Source organism: Phyllobates terribilis, unplaced genomic scaffold (assembly GCF_046119375.1).
Source record: "Phyllobates terribilis strain yellow unplaced genomic scaffold, ASM4611937v1 Scaffold_2__4_contigs__length_985480577, whole genome shotgun sequence".
Taxonomy (NCBI): domain Eukaryota; kingdom Metazoa; phylum Chordata; class Amphibia; order Anura; family Dendrobatidae; genus Phyllobates; species Phyllobates terribilis.
This window is the reverse complement of record NW_027362762.1, coordinates 329,326,057-329,350,792: the sequence shown is the minus strand read 5'-3', so window position 1 is coordinate 329,350,792 and position 24,736 is coordinate 329,326,057. Positions and strand designations below refer to the sequence as shown.

The 24,736-nt window shown below is 43.1% G+C and overlaps 1 protein-coding gene across 1 annotated transcript; it reads left to right on the top strand.

Moving 5' to 3' along the window:
- Window positions 1-4,553: 4,553 nt before the first annotated feature.
- On the top strand, window positions 4,554-20,723 carry LOC141251883 (uncharacterized). Its single transcript, XM_073670427.1, has 8 exons — window positions 4,554-4,821; window positions 6,824-6,942; window positions 8,126-8,186; window positions 8,396-8,463; window positions 9,158-9,260; window positions 11,013-11,131; window positions 19,749-19,894; window positions 20,442-20,723. Exons 1-8 carry the CDS (start codon window positions 4,758-4,760, stop codon window positions 20,542-20,544), a joined length of 783 nt encoding a protein of 260 aa, XP_073526528.1. The 5' UTR covers window positions 4,554-4,757; the 3' UTR covers window positions 20,545-20,723.
- The last annotated feature ends 4,013 nt before the right edge of the window (window positions 20,724-24,736 follow it).

The window sequence follows — 24,736 nt, the reverse complement described above, 5'->3', positions numbered from 1 at the left end:
ATGTATATATATAAAAAAAAAAAAAAATTGTTTAATTTTTCATGAATCTGTTTTCTGTATGGGAGGCCATATGGATGTGACAAGCTGTCAGCCAAGCGCTTATTCGGCTGAGGTGGTCCCGTGGCTGCCTGGGTATGCCCAGAGTATCGCGTCTTCGCGGTCGCATGTTTAACAGCAACAAAACATGCAGATATTTCCTGTGTATATTAGGCAATCCCTGCATGTTTTGTGGTTGTCTAATAGACGCAAAACATGCGGCCGTGGGGACTCGAACATGTTACTTGAGCACCCTCGATACTCCGTGCATACCCAAGAACCCTAGGGAAACCCGAGTAACGATTACTTGCGTTCATCACTACGTCATATATCATCCGCAGAGCATGCATGTGTTTGTCAGCTGCTTATTACCCTTGTTTTATTACAAACTCCTCTTGCGGCGACTAATTTCACTTATCTCCTTCGGGTGGTACCTCTGGGCCACCTTTAGTATGTACCAAGCTGGGTATCTCTTAGGCTACGTTCACACAGTTTTTGCAGGGTTTTTTCTGCAGCCAAAACCTGCTCTCTTGACAGCAAAAATTTTGCATTCAAAATGCCTGGTTGTGCAGCGTTTTTTAGCTACTTTTTTTTTTTGTGCTGATTATATGTGTGATTTGTCTACAGTACATGTTTCATAAAGTGGTTTTTATTTACCAAAAATGCGGCAAAAACACTGCAAAGTTGCAGCAAAATCTTTTTCTCTCTGTTTCTATTGCATTTTCTCATGGCTTTCTATGGGTAAAAAAATGCTGCAAAACACTGAAAGAAGTGACAAGCTGCAGATTTTAAAAATGCTGCAAGTGCTCAAATGCAGTCAGTAAAAAAAAATAACCATGTGCATGAGGTTTCTGAAATCTCAGCTTTTGCTGTTACTGTAAAATGTAGCTTCTTATTTGCATAGAAAAAGCAGCCTGAGCATAACCTTACTGTATAGGAAAGTGCAGCTACTGTATATATTGTGTATTTATGGTATAAATTTTAATTTACTAATTTAGACACACAGAATAACAGTGGGACAGATTTGCTCTTGTGTGTGCCCACATAGTATCTAAAACGATTATGAGTTTAAAACCCAGGATTAGTAAGTCTGTCGTAATGTTGTGTGCCTACAGTTTGCGGGTGTAATTCTGAGACAAACTAAATCATGTGACCAGGTGCATAACACTATAATAAGTGCATGGGGGGCAATAACACACTGGCCCTGGAGAGGGGACTGTGGGAGGGGAGACAAAGTTCCTTTTGTCCAATTTGAGAATACCAATCAATACTATTAACGATTTTTGATAGTTGGGTGTCCTGTTGGAGATTTTGCATTGGAGCCCACAAGGTTCAAGTGACTATTCCAGCACAGCATCTCCCTGTGTGAGTTCACATGGCAGTAACGCCATGCTCGGCTCACACAGTGAGATCCGTGTCGGCGGCAGAGTGGAGGTGAGAAAGAGTGTTTGTTTATTTTTTTGTGTGCAGCGTGATGGGGATCAGGGAGTGCCATGCATACCAGGAAGAGAGATGAAGGGTGCTATGCATACCAGGATGAGGGATAAGGGGTGCCATACATACCAGGAAGAGGGATGAATGGTGCCATACATACTAGCAGGGCTGTGGAGTCTGCAAGCCAAACCTCCAACTCCTCAATTTCCATGACACTGACTCCCTCCTACATAGCTCATATTTTAAGTGATAAATTTACTGTAGCACAGATTCATCTCAGCTAAAAGTCTAGACCCTTAGATCAGGAATAGGACAGACATTTATAGGACGTTTCATAGCTTTCCCAAATTCTTATGAAAAAAAATATTCCCCACAAACTGCATTGAACTACTGTACCCAATTTATTATATATTTTAGTTGGAATCGGTCCATTTTATTCCGACTCCACCAAAATGGACACCGACTCCACAGCCCTGCATACCAGGATGAGGGATGAAGGGTGCCATACATACCAGGAAGAGGGATGAGGGAGGTCATGTATACTAAGAAGAGGGATGAGGGGGGGGGGGCATGCATACCAGGATGAGTGCCATGCATACCAAGATGAGGGGGGCCATGCATACCAGGATGAAGGATTAGGGGTGCCATGCATACCAGGATGGGGATCAAGGGGTGCCATGCATACCAGGATGGGGATCAAGGGGTGCCATGCATACCAGGATGGGTGATATGCATACCAGGATGGGGATGAGGGGTGCCACGCATATCAGGATGGGGATGAGGGCCACGTATAACAGGAGGAAGGGGACCATATATACCAGGATGGGGGATAGTAACAGAATTGGGGGACATTACCCCTATAGCAGTGTCAGCAGCAGACCCCCTCCCCCTTAACAGTGCATCATGACCATTGCTTACATTTTTTTTTCTATTTTCCTCCTCTAAAACCTAGGTGTGTCTTATGGTCCAAAAAATACGGTAGATAGTGTAATTTATGCAGGATAGGGAATTTTTAATTAAAGTATACTAGAAAATAGATTGTCATTTTGAATGAAAATTAAATTGTTTCGATCCACCCCTTTAATCACATCTGCAGGTTCCTCTTAGTGCCTCCATGCCACAGGCAACCTGTGCTGCAATATTGGTGCAATACAGCAAAGCTGTGAGAGAAGCGGCTACTAACGTGTTTGTTATGAGACAAAGTTCAGTTCCCCTGTTCTGTGTTTGTTACAGGTCTCACACTGGTAATGCCCACTTTTATTTAAAATAATATGGGTATATATTTAAATGAACATTGCTGATACACCTAGACCAAAATACAGAGCAAAAATAATAGTCCATGCCCCTACTGTGCTTTTAATACTTTACACTTCATATACAGTTGTGCTCAAAAGTTTACATACCCCGGCAGAATTTTTCCTTTCTTGGCCTTGTTTCAGAGAATATGAATGATAACAAAAAAACTTTTTCTCCACTCATGGTTATTGGATGGGTGAAGCCATTTATTATCAAACTACTGTGTTTTTTCTTTTTAAATTTTAATGACAACCAAAAACATCCAAATGACCCTGATCAAAAGTTCATATACCCTGGTGATTTTGGCCTGATAACATGCACATAATTTGACACAAATGGGTTTGAATGGCTACTAAAGGAACATCCTCACCTGTGACCTGTTTGCTTGTAATCAGTGTGTGTGCATAAAAGCTGAGTAAGTTTCTGGGATCCAGGAAATTTTTTCTTTTTACAAAGGCCAAGATATCCGCTTCAAAGGGGATTTATTGTTATAAATAATAGGTAAAACTGCAAAGTGTTGGAAAAAAAATTGTGCAATTTATTTCTTATTAAAAATCCTCTTCGCTCTCCAGAACAAAGGGATTTTAAAATTCTATAGTGTATTGCTTGTTGTCCAGGCTGCCAGACACCTCTGCAGTCTATTATAAGTGGCTGGTTTCCTAGGCAAGGAAGGCACACTTGCTAGTCTAAAGCTGGCTGGATTCAGCTTCAGTCCACTTGCGCTCCACAGATACGGCAGAGGCAAATCTGCGCCGAACTGTCAATTATCAGGGGCGCAATGATTCCCATCTAGCTGGAGATAGGAGTGATGTGCTCCTGAAGTATGATTATGAGCATGACCATTTAAGCATCTGTCACCAAATTTGCAATACAAACTGCATACTTTATAAAGTTGATCTCTTCGACATGATGAGGATGGTGTACTTACTTTTATATGTAATCTTTTCTGATCCCAGCTGTAAAAAGAAATTCATAAAATGCAAATATAACATTAGGGGTGAAAACTTTCAAAAAAGGATTGTTCAGTTATTATGACAAGTAATTTCAAAGTAAGAACACCAGCCTCATCCAGTGTAAGAGACTACAGTATATAATAATGTGCACAGTTTGTATTGTGAAATCTGGTAACAGCCGCTTTAGCTTGTGTCATGACGGCATGGGGCCTAGTAAAATGGCAGGATGCTACGGTATAGGAATCCGGTGGTGTGTTATGTTGTACTATTGTGTGGCAATTAAATCTGCCCTTGTGTTAGCAAGTATGGCCTGTTTCAGTGATATCTTGCCAATCTGAAATCGTTTTCAGAGAACTGATATTGTGTAACATTAAAAAAAAAATGCAGCAGGGCTTTAACAACCTCCAACCTCAATTTTTTAAAAAAAATATCTATCTATCTATCTAGCTATCTACCAATCATCTATATATCCATCTATCTGTCCATCTTTATATCCATCTATCTATCCATATAACTATTATGCATCTATCCATCTTTATATCTATCTATCTATATATTATCTGTATATCTATCTATCTCTATTTATCATCTATCCATTTATCTAACCATCTTTATATCCATCTATCCATCCATCTATCTAGATGTCTATTTATCAATCATCTACTGTATATATCATCTATCATTTATCTATCTATCATCTATCTATTTATCCATCTAGCATCTTTCTAGCATCTATCTATCATCTATCCATCTCAAGGTTGAAGGAGACCTTCAGAGCGCTATAAGCTGAAGTGCTTCTCTCTCTACTTCATCCTTTGTTCTGAGGCCAATGTATATGAGCACAGAGCATGCCTCTGTAGATGAGCAGCCATTGGTCGACCGGCGTTCATCTCAGCAGCAGCATCATCCGGCTGGTAATACACCCCCCAGCCGCAAGATACTCTCAGCATTCCTGGTGATGAGCTGCACAAACCCCATCGCTTCCATGCCCTTCTTGGAAGAATTGTCCTCTCTCTGTAATTAGTGCCTGGCATAAGGATGGCTGCGGTGAGCCAGTCTCAGCCCCTGCGCCAGCCCTGCCTCTACCACTCGAGTAGCAAAGGTAGATAATCTGTATTCAGTATTTTGCATTTTTCTGCATTTGATGTGTCATTATTGTATCTTTGCTTTGATGAAACCCACGGTGTATAATGTGTACAGCCATGATATACCCAGACACGGTAAAGATTGTCATAGAGGTATACAACAGAGTTAGTAACACAGATGCTTCCTAGCCCAAAATTCTTTCAATGTGCCAAACATATTCTGTGAACAAATATCTAATATTGGCCATTTTGCACTTCGAGGGTTCCTTCTGGTACCTGCTATGCAGTTAGTGCTTTAAATCAATTACGATCCCAAAAATGTTCTTGACGTGATTTAGTAACTTCTGTACAGTATCTCGTTTTTTTTGCAGTTACCTAAGCTTGTGTAACGTGTTTTAGACATTATATACCCACAAAGAACTTGCCTAGATGTGAATATATCCTAATTCTGAAAATTGGAGATATTCTGAAGTAGGTCTTCATGGCCCCGATTCATTTATGGGTTGTTTTTTTCAGTTACTTTTTTCTTCTGGTATTCGTTGCTCTTTTTATGAGTTTATAAATTTCGTGCAAAGATTCTCTTCCTTTTCTTTTACCTTTTTGCGACTTTTAGAGTAAAAAGTGGCATGATGCTTTAAAACGTTGTATATTAGTCTTCAACTATAAAAAAAAAAAATTGCAACATTTCCAAAAGTTAAAAATAATGAATTAGGCTAAAACATCTGGATAAGGAAAAACCATGCCCACAAACACAATAAAATAAAGTTATCACCTATTCACAGGACATATGATGACTTATTGATCAATGGGGGTCTAATCGCTAGGACCTGCACCGATTGGCAGAACGGGGAACTTCTATCCCTGTAAGAATGCAGTGGCAGTGCGCACGTGCGAGCTGCACTCTATTCATTCCCTATGGGCTGCCGAGCACTGTGCTCAGCTTTTTCCAGCAGCCCCATTATAAAGATCAGTCTGGGTCTCAGTGGTTGGACTCTCACGATCTGTAAGTTACAGTGATATCTCGTCTTCACTGGACAATTCCTTTAGCTTAAAAAAATATTCAAATAATGAATAAGTTGCAAATAAAAAAAGTCACTATAAGGCTATGCTCACACTAGCGTAAAAAAATCGGTCCCATTCTCATCCAGATAAGTGGTACAATTTTTTTCTCACTTGCCATCCATGTGCTGTCTGTTTTTTTTACTCAGCAGCTATTAATCTTTTACAGGACCATTTACAGTTTCCTATGCAACAGAATTGCAATGTATCAGTAAAATTCGGATGCCACTCTGATGGTCCATATGGCAGGCGATTTTCTTTTTTTTTATCACACGTATCAGATTTTGTAGTGAAATCGCAGCACGTTACAATTTTTTCAGTAAAAATACTCAGATCTGCACTGCCTCATTGAATGACCTTGATCCAAGTACAATCCCTTTTTATTCTCGCATTGCACCCGTCCAATTTATACGCCAGTGTGAGCGAGCCCTTCCAATCAAAAGGCACAAAGCCAATGATGAATCGGGGTCTATGTATTAGTCTTGTGCTGCACATACTACTGTTTTCATTAGACTGGATCATGTTCCTGAGAGCTAGCCTTAGATGTTCCGTAAAGGAGTTTTGCTACCGTTACAGATCATGGCATATGAGGCCTTGTCTAAACTTCCTGATTGAGTTTGGACCTGCTAGAACTTTTACTAAACCTCATAATAAATGATTTTTTTGCACAGTGTAGTGTCTGTCCATCCTCTATGAAGCGGAAGCTGCCACATGGCCCTTGGAGCTTGAATGGAGCTAAATTGCAATTTTCTACAAGGTGAAGGAGATTGGTGAGGTCCATACGATTAAGAGATACAGATGCCTAACGTAGTACCAATCAAAGATTTTACAGATTCCCTATTCCTAGCGTCAGTTGTCACCCATAAGGATCAAGCATGTGTTTATCTCCGAGTCATATGTGTGTAATAAGTGGAAATGAAATGGCTTTGTCTTAACAGTCAATTTCTGTTTGTCTTTAAGTCATCGTCAATGTGAAGAAACCTCTGCAGCCAGTTCAGATGAGCTGTAAGCAAGTGGCGCTGGAAATGTTTTCTCTATGTTCACAGCTTGATATTCTGATCAGAGGAGAAGTCCAGCAGGTGAGTACAGGCCAAACACGTTGCAATGCTACAAATGTAAGGTTCCCTATCAGTATGTCTTTGGAGTGGGGGAATAAAGCATACAAACTCCATGCAGATGTTGTCCTTGGTGGGATTTGAAACCAGGACCCCAGCGCGGCAAAGCAACAGTGCTAGCCACTGAGCCACTGTGCTGCCTATATTCATCCTAGTGTCTCATTCAGGCATTTACTACTGTTCGGGGGCTTAGTAATGAAGTGGGTCGTCCTGAGATAAACGAGCCACTTTGCCTCAGGCCTCTTACAACTATCAGTATTATTTTTGCGTATGAGAATAGAAGACCGTTTTTCATCATTGTGCTGGATCTGATTTTCATATATTTTTGGTACTTGAATTTGTTTTTAACATCAGAGTGGCATTTTTTCTCTGTTCTATTATGCAAAAAAAAACAAACTCCAAGCTTTTCCTACTCAGCACGTTGATGGTATCTGAGTTCTATTTGTTTTTTTTTTTATGGAATAATTCATTTGATTGGGCGAGTTTGTTCCGCTAATCGGATTGAAATCAGTCATGTTTCAGTTTTGTTTGTTTTTTTCTTGTGGAGAAGCTGTCCACTAAAAAAAACACCGAAAAAAAGATAAGTGAGAACACAAAACATTCGTAGCCTAAAATGGGTGCTTGTTCAATCAGAGAAAAACACAAATAAAACACTTGAAAAATGGACGTCTGAATTTATTTATTTCTTTTACTCACTTACATGGCGCCGGACATACCATTGGTGTAACCTGTGCAGCCGCACGCGGGCCCAAGGCGTAAAGGGGCCACTTTAAGCTCCAAAGCAATTGTAATTGTGCATTATGATGAGGAATTGGACTGCAAAGAGCCCATTTACTGGTCTTGCATAGGGGCCCTTTTCTGTCAATGTCCGCCAGTGGCCCTCAAATACCACATTTCATTTGTAGGACTGTTTTCACAATGTTGGACCTTCTGAGGCCAGCGTTCGGGTGCACATCCTATAGTAATTCTGCGCTCTCAGCCTATATGCAGTATGTACACTTCATGTTATAAAATGACGGATGGCCCAGGGCTGAGTGGAGCTGGAATATACAGAATCACCCCTCTATTGTATATAATGTTTGGTATTTTCAAAATGTTTAATTGCTGCTCAAAATTGTACTTTAATTTAAACTAACTTTTTCAATAGTTACAGGAGCAAGTTGCGGACGGTATGATCCTTGGGGAATCTGACATATTTCACATATTAGGTGAGTGTAATTAAAAAATAATATTTATTTGGGTAAATAGCGTTCTCTTGTCTACAAATAACATCTGTGTGATGACATTTGATGACATTTGATGAGTAAAATGTGATATTTACTGTTGATATTTTTGTGATCTATATATAAGACATAAAAACATAACCAGAACAAAAAGAATGTAAAAATTAGACTAAATAATTTTCCCTTCAATCTAGGTTCTGAACTTGTTGAGAGAATGAAGGAGTGTTTAAGCCTCTTACCTGAGCCAGCACCAGGCCTAGAGGTGGGTATCACTACAATATCATGTACTTTTGTCCTCAAGATGAAGCCAGAATGAACTTACAATGTCAGAGATAGAGACATGATTAGGTGGCACATGCGATTTAGAGGAATATCCAATCTGCATGCACATTTCACTGGTGAAATAACTTGAATGAGGTGCATCAAATTGGGGAAATCTGTTAAAGGTGGAAGTGCTTTAGGTATTTCTTGTAGGACATTTATTTCTAAACATTGTAAGGGGGTTGGTACTCACTCAGCCGCTTTCAAAGTAATCACAGGAGTCAGTTTCTTTAAAAATGTCTAAGGTGGGTTTATTCGGACTTCATAAACTGCACTCTCCAGGTAAATGAAAGATAGCCTTGTCCAGCACAAAGTAACAAAACAAGCAAAACAGTCCATACAGTGCTGGGGTTTCGCCAGTCAGTGTCTTGTAGCACAGACACGCTGGAGGTCTCCACACCTCCAGCCACAGACACTGAATGAGACACTCGGTCTCCATTTTATACACACGCCCTGGGGGTAGGGATATGTGAGCAGCCAATCCAACCCGGTTTTACATCACTGAAGCTGCCAACATCAGCGATACATATCTCCCGTCAAGGACATGTCTGGCAGCCATCTTACAACATATACTGTATAGTGAATATACACATCAATGATATTGTATATTGAGTATACAATTCTTTTTCCTGCAGGACTATCTTGACACTTCAGGTTTATCTGTACTGTTCCCAAGGGTTGAGATATATATTATACACGAGAGACCCGTTGATATTCTAGAGAGACCTCCAATGGATGGTAAGTTTTTAGGAGCCAGAATGTCTTAATTATCCTCATTTACTATGTGCCACTTAATATACAGTGGGGTGAAAAAGTGTTTGCCCCCTTCTTGATTTCTTATTCTTTTGCATGTTTGTCACTTAAATGTTTCAGATCACAAAACATATTATATAAATATTAGACTAAGATAACACAAGTAAACACAAAATGCAGTTTTTAAATGAAGGTCTTTATTATTAAGGGAAAAAGAAATCCAAACCTACAGGGTCCTGTGTGACAGAGTGTTCACCCCCCCTTAAAACATAAATTAACTGTGGTTTATCACATCTTTGGGAAGGTGAGTTCAATTTCCCTAGCCACATGCAAGCCTGATTACTGCCACACCTGATCTCAATCAAGAAATCACTTAAATGGGACCTGCCTGACAAAGTGAAGAAGACCAAAAGATCCTCAAAAGCTAGACATCATGCTACAATCCAAAGAAATTCAGGAACAAAAGAGAAACAAAGTAATTGAGATCTATCAGTCTGGAAAAGGTTATAAAGCCATTTCTAAAGCTTTGGGACTCCAGTGAACAACAGTGAGAGCCATTATACTCAAATGGTGAAAACATGGAACAGTGGTGAACCTTCCCAGGAGTGGGCAGCTGACCAAAATTAACTGAAGAGCGCAGCGATGACTCATCCAAGAGGTCATAAAAGACCCCACAACAACATCCAAACAACTGCAAGCCTCACTTGCCTCAGTTAAGGACAGTGTTCATTACTCCACCATAAGAAAGAGACTGGGAAAAATGGCATACATGGCAGAGTTCCAAGACGAAAACCACTGCTGAGCAAAAAGAACAGTTTTGCCAGAAAACATCTTGATGATCGCCAAGACTTTTGGGAGTATACTCTGTGGACTGACGAGACAAAAGTTTAACTTTTTGGAGCATATGCACACACAAAAAAAAAACTCTCACAAAAGATACTTGACTACTTTTTTATGGTTCTGAGCTTTAATAAGCATTGCTCAAAATTGTTTTAACATATGCCTGCCATTTAGGAAGGTCATGCTCCCAAACACCTCTAACTATATGTTAATCACACACCCAAATTAATAAAAACCATAGATCATATCCCATAGTAAAAGCAGACGTGACTAAATTCTAAAATAATATAGGCTCATATAGCCTCAAATACAGACACCAAACTTAAAAAAATGACACTCCAAGAAAAAAACATGTTCCCCATGTACAGACTCAGACCAATGGCCAAAGAAAATGTAAGCACTCTACCAGACCCTTAAATAAATACCGGCCCCAGAGATCTACATTGTGGAACCTTGCTGTTTGGCCATGGCTTCAGGATCCCCTGCGTACATTTGGGCTATAGTGTCATTGCACAGTAAAATTTGATTACTTTTTTCCCCACAGTTTGTAGGAAAAATATGGCAAAAACTAAATGACCATCACATTCCTATAATTTTTTTTTTTTCTAAAATTACCCCCTGCAATTCCTTTTGCAACATGGCACCCCGAGTCAGCTGCCCACCAGCATGGCTCACTTCTATGGCACTTTTGGGTACTATAAACAATGTAGCACTGATATCGACTGGAATTATAGTAACAAATCTGCCACTTGTCAGTTCACCTTTATATCTCAGGTAGTAGGAGATAAATCCAATACTATGGGAAAACCAGTGAGTGTGTTGTAATCTAGAAACATTGCAGCAATCTCTTTTTTATGACTTACTTATGCTACTTTTGTGCTTTTTTTTTTTTTACAGACTACTATGCTCACATAGGCAAACTTAATCAGCTGTTGGTTTTGAGCCAACAACTTGAAGACGACGTAAAGCACTTAGGAAGCCATAAATACGTAGCTCATCAGCTGTCGGTGCTGTATGTGAGTTATTTTCTATATTCTTTATTACCATACTTCATATTTATTAGAGAGTATGCTATTTATTTGATTTGCTTTGTATTCAGGGCATTGTGCTAAGCGAATTGCTGTCTTCTTTGTTGTGGCACCCAAGGAAATCAGTAGAATGGGATTGACTATAAGGCTGTGTGCCACTATGCATTTTTTAAGCGTTTCCACAGCGGCAATTCTGCCGCAGAAACGCTTAAAAAACGCTTGGTAGAAGGTCTGCAATGTTCCCCAATGATAATCCGCATGTGCTGTGCACATGCTGCGGAAATTTCCGCTGCGGATTATCATTGCGGAAAAATCCGCAGCACTACCAATTATTTTGTGGAATCGCAGCGTTTTCGCCACCATTGACTTGCATTGGAACGCATGACATCCGCATCACTACATATGCACATGCGGATATCATGCGGATATCATGCGGTTCAATGTGCGGATGGTACCCGGGTTTGGAGAAGAGGAGACTCTCATCCAGACCCGGGTACTATAGTACCAGTAAAAAAAAGAATAAAATAAAAAATATACATTATACTCACCTTCTGATGGTCCCCGGTGTCCTTTTCCGATCCGTACTGGCTTGCCGGCAGCTCGCGATGGTCTAAAAGGACCTGCCATGACATCACATGACTAAATGACGTTATGGCAGGTCCTCTTAGACCATCACGAGTTGCCAGCAAGCCAGGACGGATCGGATAAGGACACAAGGGGCCATCAGAAGGTAAGTATAATATTTATTTTTTATTTTTTACCATTCTTTTACGGTCACACTATATAAATCCATGCTGGCTGCATGGATTTATATAGTGTGACCAAGTTGTCAAGCACTTTCCAAGTGATGCTAAAATCGCTTGGAAAGCGCTTGACAACCCGCATGCGGAAATGCATGTGGAAAATGCTACACTTCCGCTTGTTCCTGGCAGGAAAAACGCATGTACAATCCGCATGTACAATCCGCATGCGTTTTTTCTGCCAGGGAGATGCAGAAACGCTCAGGAAAAGTCCGGAGCATTTCTGCATCATGGGCACATAGCCTAATAGTCCCCTGGAAAAAAAAAAGGAAATAGAAAAGATGGTCCTATAGCAAGTGATCTTTAAAAATATAAATCCAATGAAGTACTGTGTAGCTATCCCATCACTGTGGGGGAGATTTAATAAATAAAATGTTCCATTGTGTTTTAAACATTTTTTTTACACCTTCCTCAACAGGTTTGAAAAATGTATAGAAAATGTTCTCAGTGATTTATTAGTACAGGCATAAACCACTGTAAAGTCCATCAAATTAAACAGGCCTTTCTTGACCAAAAAGGGTAAATAAAAGAAAACAGATAGCATAGTCCATAGGCCTGTTTGTTTTCAACTTGTCCAGGGATTAAATATTCACAGTATTGTGCAAAAGTTTTAGGCAGGTGTGGAAAAACCCTACAAAGTAAGAATACTTTTTAATATAGAAGTATCAATAGTTTGTTTTTATCAATTAAAAAATGCAACAAAAGGTGAATGAATAAAATAATTCTAAATCAAATCAATATTTTGTGTGACCGTCCTTTGCCTTCACAACAGCATCAAAGTATGAATTTTTCCAGATACAGTTGCACACAGTTTTTAAGGGAACTCAGCAGGGAGGTTCTCCAAATGTCTTGGAGATCTAACCACAAATCTTTTGTGGATGTAGGCCTGCACAAATCCTTATATCTCTTCATGTGATCCCATATAGACTCAATAATGTTGAGATCAGTACTCTGTGGGGGGCCATTTCATCACTTCCAGGATTCCTTGTTCTTTTAAACACTGAAGATACTTCTTAATGACATTGGCTGTATAGGCCCCGTCACACTTAGCGATGCTACAGCGATCCCGACAGCGATACGACCTGTCAGGGATCGTTGCTGCGTCGCTATGTGGTCGCTCGTGAGCTGTCAAACAGGCAGACTCACCAGCGATCAGGGGAGCTGCGACATCGTGGAAAGAATCTTTCCACGATGTCCTGCTCCTGGTTACCAGCCTGCTGAAGCAGGAGCAGGCTGGTAACCATGATAAACAACGGGTTACTAGGGGCACACGCGCACCTAGTAACCCGCTGTTTATCATGGTTACCACTCTGCTACGGTGAGCGGGAGGTTACCACTCACTTTAGCAGGCTCGTAACCATGATAAACAGCGGGTTACTAAGTGCGCGTGCGCCCCTAGTAACCCGCTGTTTGGGCCTCCATATAGCTCCCTATATACACTATGAGGCCACATGCAGCTCCCTATATACACTGTGAGGCCGCACGCAGCTCTCTATACACAGTGTGAGGCCGCATGCAGCTCCCTATATACAGTGTGAGGCCACACGCAGCTCCCTATATACACTGTGAGGCCACACGTAGCTCCCTATATGCACTGTGAGGCCGCACGCAGCTCCCTATATACACTGTGAGGTTGCACGCAGCTCCCTATATACACTGTGAGGTTGCACGCAGCTCCCTATATACACTGAGGCCGCACGCAGCTCCCTATATACACTGTGAGGCCGCACGCAGTTCCCTATATACACTGTGAGGCAACACGCAGCTCCCTATATACACTGTGAGGCCACACGCCGCTCCCTATATACACTGTGAGGTCGCACGCAGCTCCCTATATACACTGTGAGGTTGCACACAGCTCCCTATATACACTGTGAGGCCGCACGCAGCTCCCTATATATACACACACATATATACACACATACATACATGCACATACGCACGTGTAGCACCCTGAGGATTCGGCTGCTACAGGGGTATTGCACCTCAACCCAGAGGTGTGGTATTCCACTCCCGGGTAAGGATGGAGTGTGGAACTGAGCTCAGTTAGCTGCATGCACTACACACATCCCATTTCCGAGGAACAGACCAACGGTACTCCCACTTAGAAATGTGCAGGTACGACCGAGTCTGTTCCTGGCTGGAGTGGGAGGGGGGTGGAAAATCCCAGTAGTGTAGGGGCAGATAGGGGGAGCAGCCTGGGTAAAGCTAGGAGCTCATTGGGTGCTGGTCACCTGAGCTCACACATAGAGGGAGTATTTAAGGTGGGCACCATCTAAGATCAGGGTCAGTCGGTCAGTCTGTGAGAAGACAGTTAGTAAGCCTTTGCAGAGGAGTGGAAGAGAGCAGAGGAGCAGAGCAGCCCCAGGCCAGAGAGAGAGAGGAGAGAGAAAGACCCAGAGGGGGAGAAAGAAGGAACTCTGAGAGCCCAAATACAACCACAGGGTGAAGAGTTGGCAACAGGGTACCGGATCCCAAACTGGTGGGGGCTACAGCATACCTCAGCCAGAGACCGGAGGCCGTGGGCAGCATCTGCCACGGCCACCCACCATATCCACCCAGAAGGCAGACCACGCATAGGGTCAGGGAACCCAGAGGCAAGGGTTCGCCAACAAGAGGCCCAAGGGAGCCGGACATAGGTGGATCCCTGGTGGGGAAGGCCAGAGACGAGGACAGGACAGAAAGGGAGCTCAGAACCACGCTCCAGAACTACTTGGGGGTTGGCCGAGTCCAGGACCTGGTGGACGCAGCGCGGCTCGGGTGGTCACTCAAGGCCGGAGTGACCGGTACAAGAACAGCAGTAAGTAAAGAACCCTGAACTGCACAACCCGACTCTGACTCTCATTACCATCTTCCCTGCACTTCCACAACCACCATCCTCTGCACCTGACCCCCTGAGGCTATACCCCTCCCGTTGGGGGTTATACTACCTAAGCTGCACAAACACCATCAGCCTCAGCGGACCCTGCTGCAGCGGCGGCCGTAGTGACCGCAATTCAACGGGTGGCGTAGTCGACATAAAGAACTTTAGTAACATCAGTAAGGACTGCCACACAGAGTTTGACACCCTGGGCACGGACCGGGTCACAGCCACTCGGAGACTACAATCTGATCCGGCTCCGGGTATCCCCTAACAGCACTGGCCCAGGGGGCGCGTCACACGCACACATCTATAAATACAGACAATTCAACATACATAGATATATTCACATATATACACACAAGCATACATTAACACATGTATACAACCTCAGCTACATACAAATACATTTTAGATGCTTTTACAGCCCTTGATTGGAGCATCCAGACACATAGCACTCACCTGCTGGGAGGCTTGCCTCCGGTCCGGTCCGGCCCACACTCCTCGATCTTGTTCTTCAAGTCTCCCGCGCTCCGTGACATGGAGGCTGGCAGACACAACCGCGCACAGTGGGGTGCGTCATGCTGCTGCATCTGCTATACCATGATGCCACCGGCCGGGCACAGCAGCACGCAGAAGTACAGTGCCGGTCGGCGGCTGCTAAGACTGCAGGCCCCTCAGTTGATTGGGGCCCGGCGCAGTTCTCCTCTGCTCTGCACAGTTAAGTGCGGTAGTCACAGGAGGTCCGGGACTCAGGCAAAGAAGTCCCCGGATTTACAGCGACACCACTTGCACCACCAATGGCGGCGCACAAAACATTATAGGGAGGGCAATCTGGCCTGTCATCTCGATGTAGCAGAGCTGAAGCTGTCGTGGGAACCATGGAAAGGTAAGGATGAGGTTGGTTTATTATTTTACTTTTATTGCAGGAGATCGTTGGCTTCAGCTGGAATGGGCGTGATGGTAAGTATGGTTTAATTTAGAACAATAAAGAATTGTGTGTTTATTTCAATTAAAGGACTTTTTTCTGGGTGTTGTGTTTTTTTTAAATACTTTACTAGAAATTCATGGTGGTCATGTCTAATATTGGCGTGACCCCATGAATTTCGGGCTTAGGGCCAGCTGATAATGCCAAGCTGGCCTTAACCCCTTTATTACCCAGTGAGCCACCGCACCAGGGCCCTGGATGAGTTGGGTACAGCACCAGAAGATGGCGCTTCTATGAACGCGCCATTTTCCGGGGTGGCTGCGGACTGCAATTTGCAGCGGGTGGGGCCCAGAAAGCTTGGGCCTCCCTGCGCTGCGGATTCCAGCCCCCATCTGCCTAGTTGTACCTGGCTGGACACAAAAATAGGGCGAAGCCCCACGTATTTTTTTTTTTAACTATTTCATGAAATTCATGAAATAATTAAGAAAAAAAGGGCTTCCCTATATTGTTGTGTCCAACCAGGTACAAATAGGCAGCTGGTGGTTGGGGGCAGCCCGTTCCTGCCTGCTGTACCTGGCTGGACACAAATATAGTGCGAAGCCCCACGTCAATTTTTTTTTAATTATTTCACGAATTTCCTGAAATAATTAAAAAAAAATTGACATGGGGCTTCGCACTATATTTGTGTCCAGCCAGGTACAGCAGGCAGGAACGGGCTGCTCCCAACCACCAGCTGCCTATTTGTACCTGGCCGGACACAACAATATAGGGAAGCCCTTTTTTTCTTTATTGTTTCATGAATTTCATGAAATAATTAAAAAAAAAAAATACGTGGGGCTTCTCCCTATTTGTGTGTCCAGCCAGGTACAACTAGGCAGCTGGGGGCTGGAATCTGCAGCGCAGGGAGGCCCAAGCTTTCTGCCCCCCCCTCCGGTGCAAATTGCAGTCCGCAGCCACCCCGGAAAATGGCGCGGTCATAGAAGCTGGATGCTGTACCTGGCAGGCATACAAAAATATGGCAAAGCCCACGTCAACATTTTTGGGAAAAATTTATTAAAAAATAAATAATAATTTAGGGACTGCATCTTTATTAACTCCTCAAATGTCATTTAGTGTTAAAATAAAGGATTTATTTAAAAAAAAAATTGGCGTGGGATCCCCCATAATTTTAGGCTCTAGCGGAGGTTAAGCAGACGGCTGAGGCAGATGTTTGAAGCCTGGGAAGTGGGTAATACCCACAGAGCTTCCCAGGCTACTAATATCAGCCCCCAGCTGAATACCTAGCCTTTAATAGCTATTAAAATGGGGGACCCCCCCAAAAAATGACGTGGGGTACCCCCTATTTAATTGCTAGCAAAGGCTAGGCGGACAGCTGGGGGCTGATATTAATAGCCCAGGAAGGGTGCCATGAATATTGGCCCCCTCCCAGGCTAGAAACACCAGCCGTCAGCCGCCCCAGAAATGGCGCATCCATAGGATGCGCCAACTCTGGCACTTAGCCTCGCTCTTCCACGCTGCCCTGGTGCGGTGGCAGGGGGTAATAGTGGTGGGGTTCATGTCAGCGCCAGCTGCCATGAAGCCCTGGTTAGTAATGATGGGCGTCTATAAGACACCCCCATTACTAACCTACAAAGTGTTAAAAAGAAAAAAAACACTACACCCAGAAAAAAATAATTTATTTGAAATAAAACACACAATTTTATTTAATTCTTAGTTTACTAAAAAAAAATAGTTACCTGTCCACGTTCCTGCGCTGATCTCCCATGCACAGCTGTCACATCTGGAGATGGTGGCAGCTGTGCATGGCTGCTGTAAGCTCACGCTGCCGGGAACACGTCCGCTCCCGGCAGCGGGAGCCACTGACTGAGGTCACCGGAGTGCATTCAGGCAGCGCAGCTCCGGAGACCTCCTTTACGGCACTGCTGTACCGTGGGAATTTCTCACGATAAAGCAGGGCCGTAAAGGAGCTAACCGGAGCAGACCTGCCTGAACTCCGGCGAACCCGCTTATGCAGTGACGGGGCTGCTTTACGGCCCCGTCATTCTAGCGGCGGCAGCGGTTCAGAGCGGTCACATTCTATGTGGCTGCTCTAAACTGGAGATCATCGTGGGACACTCGTGGACTACTACGGAGGGGTAAGGATAAGGTTGTGGTTTATTATTTTATATTTTATTACAGGAGATCGATGGCTTCGGGGAATTAGGTGTCTAGGTGAGTATAGGTGTAGTTTTTTATTTTTTACTTTATTTTAGGTGGCGATCGGCGGGGACAGGTAATGTATAAACTAATTTATTTTAGGTAACCACTGGCCACCAATGACATGTATTTAAAATTTATTGGGGACACAGTAGGGCAATTTAAATAGCAGGATCAGGCTGATGGGAACTACTGCTCCCATCGAGCTGATCCTGCTGGCACGAGTGGACGGGGGACAGACATAGGCCGATGGGAGTAGTAGTGTCACATCGGCCTATGTCTGCCTGCACGCACACACCCGCAGACATCGCACAGACACCGCACACACTCGCAGACACCGCGCACAGACACCCACACACGCCAATCATGACGGGCTGATCGTCTGGGAGGTGAGGCTGACCTGTGCGGCCGTGGGAAAGTTCATGTGAGTTCATGCAATGCAGTCAAGCATGAACTCACGTGAACCCTCTGAGGGCACCGCGGCGACTTCAAATGAACAGCTGATCGGCATCACCTGATACCTCAGCTGTTCATTTGAAATAACCAGCGGGAAAGCGCAGTACAGAACGGGAAAGCCGGCGGTGAAGTCTTTTCACTGCCGGCTTCCCCGCCCGGGTCCTTCGCTCCCCGCTCCTTGGTGCTGCGCTCCCCGCCCGGTCCTAACTTACGATCGGGATGTGAGGTGGCGAGGGGAGCGGAGGATCGGGGTGGTAGGCTGCGGGGAAGCAGTATGGAGCTGTGTGATTGTTTAAAAGCCGGCGGCTTTTTACCGCCCGCCGGCTTTTAAACGATCAGGAGAATTCTCCCACGCTGGGATGGCATTCTGATGACAGGCTGGATCTCAGCTGAGCGCTGCCATCCAGCTTGTCATCCTTCAGAGACACTGCAGAGCGCAGGCATTATGGGAACTTCCGATTCCGGTATTCGATATTGTAAAAGTATCGGAATTAAGTATCGGAATTCCGATACCGCGAATATCGGCCGATACCCGATATTTCAGTATCGGAATGCTCAACACTAGTGGTCACACCAAATATTGATTAGATTTAGATTTCTCTTTTGTTCATTCCTTTTTGCATTTTGTTAATTGATAAAAATGAACCATTAACACGTAAATTTTTTAAAGCATTCTTACTTTTCACTTTTTTTTTCCATACGTTCCTAAAACAATTGCTGAGGACTGTTTATATAGAATATTTCCTAGGGTCCAGATTGCAGGTAAAGTATGTAGAAATATTAGGCATAGCTAAGCAAAGGTCTGAAAAAGCTGGGTGACAATTAAGTTGACAGTATAATCAGGTACCATACATGATTTCCAGAAAAAAAATATTTAAGAAACAGCTGAAATGAAACTTTACTTAGGTTATAGACACGCATCATCTTTTAGATGCTGGCGTGCCTGCTGAATGTTTGATGCAGCAGATGCTTCAAGTAAAAGCCAGCGGTATTTTTCCTGAAGCACCTTCTTTGGTGTCTTTTGATAGTTTTTGTGTCATCTTTTTTTAAAACTTCATATACTGTATAAATTAGTGAGTAGCTTCCAAACTGAAGCCACCTGAAGACTGGACCGTTCACTTCCTTTAGCTCCTTCACTGTTTTTGAAGACTGAATCGGTTAAAAGATCAAAAAGACTGAACATATGCACAGCAAGTTGTTTTGACATTGCAGTGCATATACTAATTCTTTGTAGTATTTTTTAAGTGATTTTTCAGGCGAAATCTGCTATGTGCACATACCATTGCTCGACTGAAGGAGATGGCAAAATATTTCTTCTCCAAGGAGGAAATGTTCATTAATCATTTTATTTGTTCTTTTTCCCAGAAAGTACTCAGTTATTTTAATGGATGCCTATACTTAGATGTTCTAAAGAGAGATATTGAAACCAACTTTAAGTCTGTGAAATCCGCATTGACTACTTGTGAGGGGACAAGACAGGAACCTCTCTTACCAGGACATCTTCTTACATGGTAATATAACCTGAGTATGTCATTTCTAGAACTGTAAAGAGGTCACAGAGTGTAGAATGTTGACCATCACTAGGCTGTGAAGACTATGCCATTTATAGTTCCATTACTCATTGTCCCAGCCACTGTGCTGTCTTCATTGCAGGATGTTTCATGGCCAGTGTATAACCCATATAAGTGATAATCCATAATATAGAAGAATAGAGGATTGCTGCAAATGGAACTCCCTAAGGTTTAAGCAAAGCTTCACCATCTGTCCTAACATTTTACCATTGATAACTGAATATCAGGATCAGACTGAGAGTGATCTGCGCACTTGGGCACTGAAGGTCTTGGGCCACTAAACCGACCACTACAGTCATAATAAACCTAAACTTTAAAGAGAGTTGTAAATGACTAAGAGGTCTTGAAGCCTTACAGTCCTTGGCCCACGGGCACTGCCCTAATGCCCAAACTTTGTCCAGTAAACATTCAAAACCTTTTTAATGTACATTTTGAATACAGTAAGTATGAAGTATGAATTGACTGACTTCGTATTCTTTCTTTCCAGGTTGCTAGGTCTAACTCAAACCATTATTACAACAGTCTCCTTACTTCCTGAAGAACTTACTGGCGAAATAATGTCTGTTCTAGCGTTCTCTTTGACATACTGATTTTCAGTCATTGTTGAAGCCAGTTTCATATATACTGAACTATCACTATCACAGAATTCTCCAGATGTGAAGTCTTGTTCAAAATTATCAACTCTGCAAAATCTAATCTGACAGCGCAAACCGACAGTATAAAGTAAGCACACTGCCTTGTAGGGGATGCAGCCCCTATAAAAAATTACACCTTCAGTGTTCTAATCGCTGCCTCAGTTCTGCAGAAACTGGAGATTAATGCAGATTATGGTGCTCAGTGCACCCTTGGTGTGCCCAAGAGGCTCAGTGCAGCTTTCTACCCACTAGTTTAGCATGCCCCCTTCTCACTCAATGGTGATTGACAGGGCTGGCTTGCCTGAACTTTCTTTGCAGACAGTTCTCACTCCAGGCAATCCAGTGCTGTCAATCACCAGTAAGGGAGTGGGGACATGCAAAATCAGTGTGCGGAAAGAAGCACTCAGCCTCTTGGCCACAGCAAGGGTGCACTGAGCGACATTATTAGCATATTCAATTACACTTTGGTTTCTGCAGAATGGAGGCAGCAGTTAGAACACTAGAGGTGCGATTTTTGTAGGGACTGTATCCCCATCAAGGCTATGTGCTTAGTTTATACTGTCAGTTTGGATTGACTGACTCCATTTAAAAGCTGTTCAATTCTGTGCTCAAATGTAAGACGAAAAAATAATAAAATGTATTTATTGTGACTTAATGTATAGTAACAGCTCAGGCATGCTGGATGTCTGAAGAAGTACATAGTGCACCTTATAGTGTAACCTGTTTAGATAAAACATCTGAGAAAAAAACAGGAACCATTTAGCACGACCTGCATAAACTAGAAGAAGATATCAGCAAGGTGAGGGGAGAGAGGGCATCTATCGAGCCTTCCCTTTGACTTCTATTCTAAAGTATAGCACGTCTTTAGAGTAGACAACACCTGAAGAATGGTCTGCCCACTTCTCTAAACCACTTGGTGTCTTTGGAAACCCAAAGCGGTTAAGAAATGCATATGTTCAGTCTCTTGAGAGCTTACATAGGGCTTTATCTAGGAAGTTTTTGGAGTAGAATCTGCCTGATAAAGACGTTGTATGCACATTCTCTTACTCTGAAAACCTGTAGAATTTCAGGACAGCTGTTTGAAAAAGAACCAGAAAGGGAGGGAAGTGTCAGGTGGACGGTCTCCCCACTCTGGCTTCTCTATATTGGGCTTAGCTTGATTGACAGGTTTTTCCGTATTTGTATATAAAGATAGTTTATGATCGATTTACTTAAATTCACATAAAAACAAACACAAATAAATGAATAGAAGTTGAAGAAAATACACCTTGGCTACTATGAATGCACTTGCTGTGGCAGGCTGCTTTATAGACCTTGATCTGTTGTAATATCTGTGAGGAGGGAAGAAAATAAAGGGACACATTATTCCTCTAAATGGTAGGTAGGTTTGTTGGTAATGCACATTAAATGAACGTTACCTGAAACTGATCATTTTGGGATTATTTGTTGATCTACTTGGTATGAGAGCAGCCCAACCTACAACACGATCGACCATTGAGGTTAAGAAGCGGATATTAGTAATGGTCTCGTAAGGTTGCCATTCTGGAAAACAATGCCACAAGTTAAAAAAATTAATTATTAATCAACTTCTGATGGTGGGATTTAGATGTGGTATGGAACAACTTCCCAACAACTGCACATCGAAAAATGCTGAAAAAAATCCAAAACTGCAATCCCCATTTCATATAGATATCAGCCTCCAATTGGCACTTGTCACACTCATTAATGTTGTAAAAAGGCACTGACGATGGCAGAGGGTAGTCTAATTTGACCTTTTTGGATGTCCAAAATCTATAGATCTATAGTATACATAATAGATAGGCTGAGACATGTTGGATTTCAACATGTTTGATCTTTTGCCAAATCATTTACACTAATCGGAACAATACAAAAAGAAGCCTATGAAGCTGTACAGCAAAAATGCACACCAGTGACCCTTGTGCATCATGAAAATGATTGCATCTTGCCAGTATGTCAAGGGGTATGTCACCTAAAGGCCCCCTCACATATTAGACTAAAATTTTCCCAATTAGCTGATATAGGGTGGCTCAGCCAACAGTCTAATGTGTGTGGGGCCCTCCCATCAAAGGATATCGGGGGAGATAAGGATCCGTCATGTCCTATTTTGGACTGGTGATCCTTTTGTTCTCGGTGAGATGGCTGCCACCAGAACAGTCTAGCAGCGCTCTCTCAAAGAACCAGGATCTATCTGCAGAGTGTTCTTGTGTACGGAAGAGTCCGGAGAGATGGCTGCTGGACAAACCATCATTCGTCCAACAGCTATTATGTACGGGGTCCTTTAGGTTCTTGGATGTGTTCGATACCTGATGAAGACCCATCCAGAGAAGAAAATCTGCTTGTGCTGTAAACCTTCATATATCTACCAATAAAGAAATGTTTTTTTAGGCCAAGTTCACAGGTTCAGTATTTGGTCAGTATCTGTAAGCCAAAACTACAAGTGGAACAATCAGAGGAAAAGTATAATAGAAACACGTCACCACTTCTGTATTTATCACCCACTCCTGGTTTTGGCTTACAGATACTGAGGTAAAATACTGACCAAATACTAAATGTGTGAACTTGGCCTTACTCCACAATCTGGAAGGATCATCTGTTTGATCTCCTCTGAATTGCCTTAGTCTCTGGCTGTCCTTTACCGATTACTACTGTGTGGGTTTAGTAGTTGGTTGTTAGATGTTTTACTTTGGGACGGCAATCATCATTTGTGTGGGAACACCAGTCCCAGATGCCATCAGTGATATCTAGAGTAGGTAATTTTATCGATGTCTGTGTAAAGAACTCACATGGAATGCACAGCGCCCTCTGCAGCCATGACTGAATATTACACTGGGAGCCCGACAAGAAACCAACACGAGAAACCGTTCAACAGGGTTTTATTTAAGGGTGTCCAACATGGAGCTTAAAACCACCATGCAGGCCCCTCAGACCCCCCCACTGCATACACTTGACTTTTCACTGTTCTCCTCTGCCATTCTCAGGCCTCTTCCTATGTATGTTCATGAGGCTTATTGTTACACAGGTCGTCACTGTGGTACTCCACTTCAAAATTCTCTGTATTGGGGTCTTGCCCTCGTAGTGCCCACTTACACAAGTGGACGGTCCCCTCCTGACATGCAGTCAAGGATCTTGCTCTTATAGTGTCCATTTGCACAGTGCCCTTCTGGACTCCAACCTTCACCAAAGACCCTCGTGCCGACACTTGTCACTCTCTCCTGGCCTTTGGTTTGGACACTCACCACTCTGGTGAATCCCCCATACTGTTTCCTAGAGGTCAGCTTATCCTCCTCTCCTTAATGGCCCGAACAGCTTCTTAAACAAGGGACAATTACAGACGTAATCTGGTGCTGTCATGGGGCAGTGTGGTGCGCAATGTTGTGGCGACAATGTGATAACGTTTGGACAAAGAGTCAATGTACAGTGTGGCTGGCAGTTAAGGGGCACAACTAGTAGAAAGTCAAATTAGGTCACGGCCCCACTATCACTATTTGGTCAGTAATTTTTCTCAGGAGTGGCAGCCAAAACCAGGAGAGGAACAATCAGAGAAAAGGTATAATAGAAACCAGTCACCAATTCTGCATTTATCACCCACTCCTGGTTTTGGCTCCTACTCCTGAGAAAAAATACCGACTAAATACTGATAGTGGGGCCGTTGCCTGACACTCTAATTGTATAGCCTCTCTGTCACTTCTGGGGCAATGACATTATAATAATTCCTTAGCACTGTGTGTTTGGAATTTGAGGGTAAAAGGAGTGTTATTGGCACTGCTATAGGATAGTGTGGTTGGCACTGCTATAGGACAGTGTGACTGGCACTGCTATAGGAGAGTGTGACTGACACTACTACAGGAGAGGGTGGCTGGCACTGCTATAGGAGAGTGTGGTTGGCACTGCTATAGGGTGGTGTGACTGGTACTGCTATAGGAGAGTGTGGTTGGCATTGCTATAGGATGGTGTGACTGGCACTACTATAGGAGAGTGTGGTTGGCCCTCCTATAGGACAGTGTGACTGCCACTTCTATAGGACAGTGTGGTTGGCACTGCTATAGGACAGTGTGACTGGTACTTCTATAAGAGAGTGTGCTTGGCACTGCTATAGGAGAGAGTGACAGACACTGCTATAGGACGG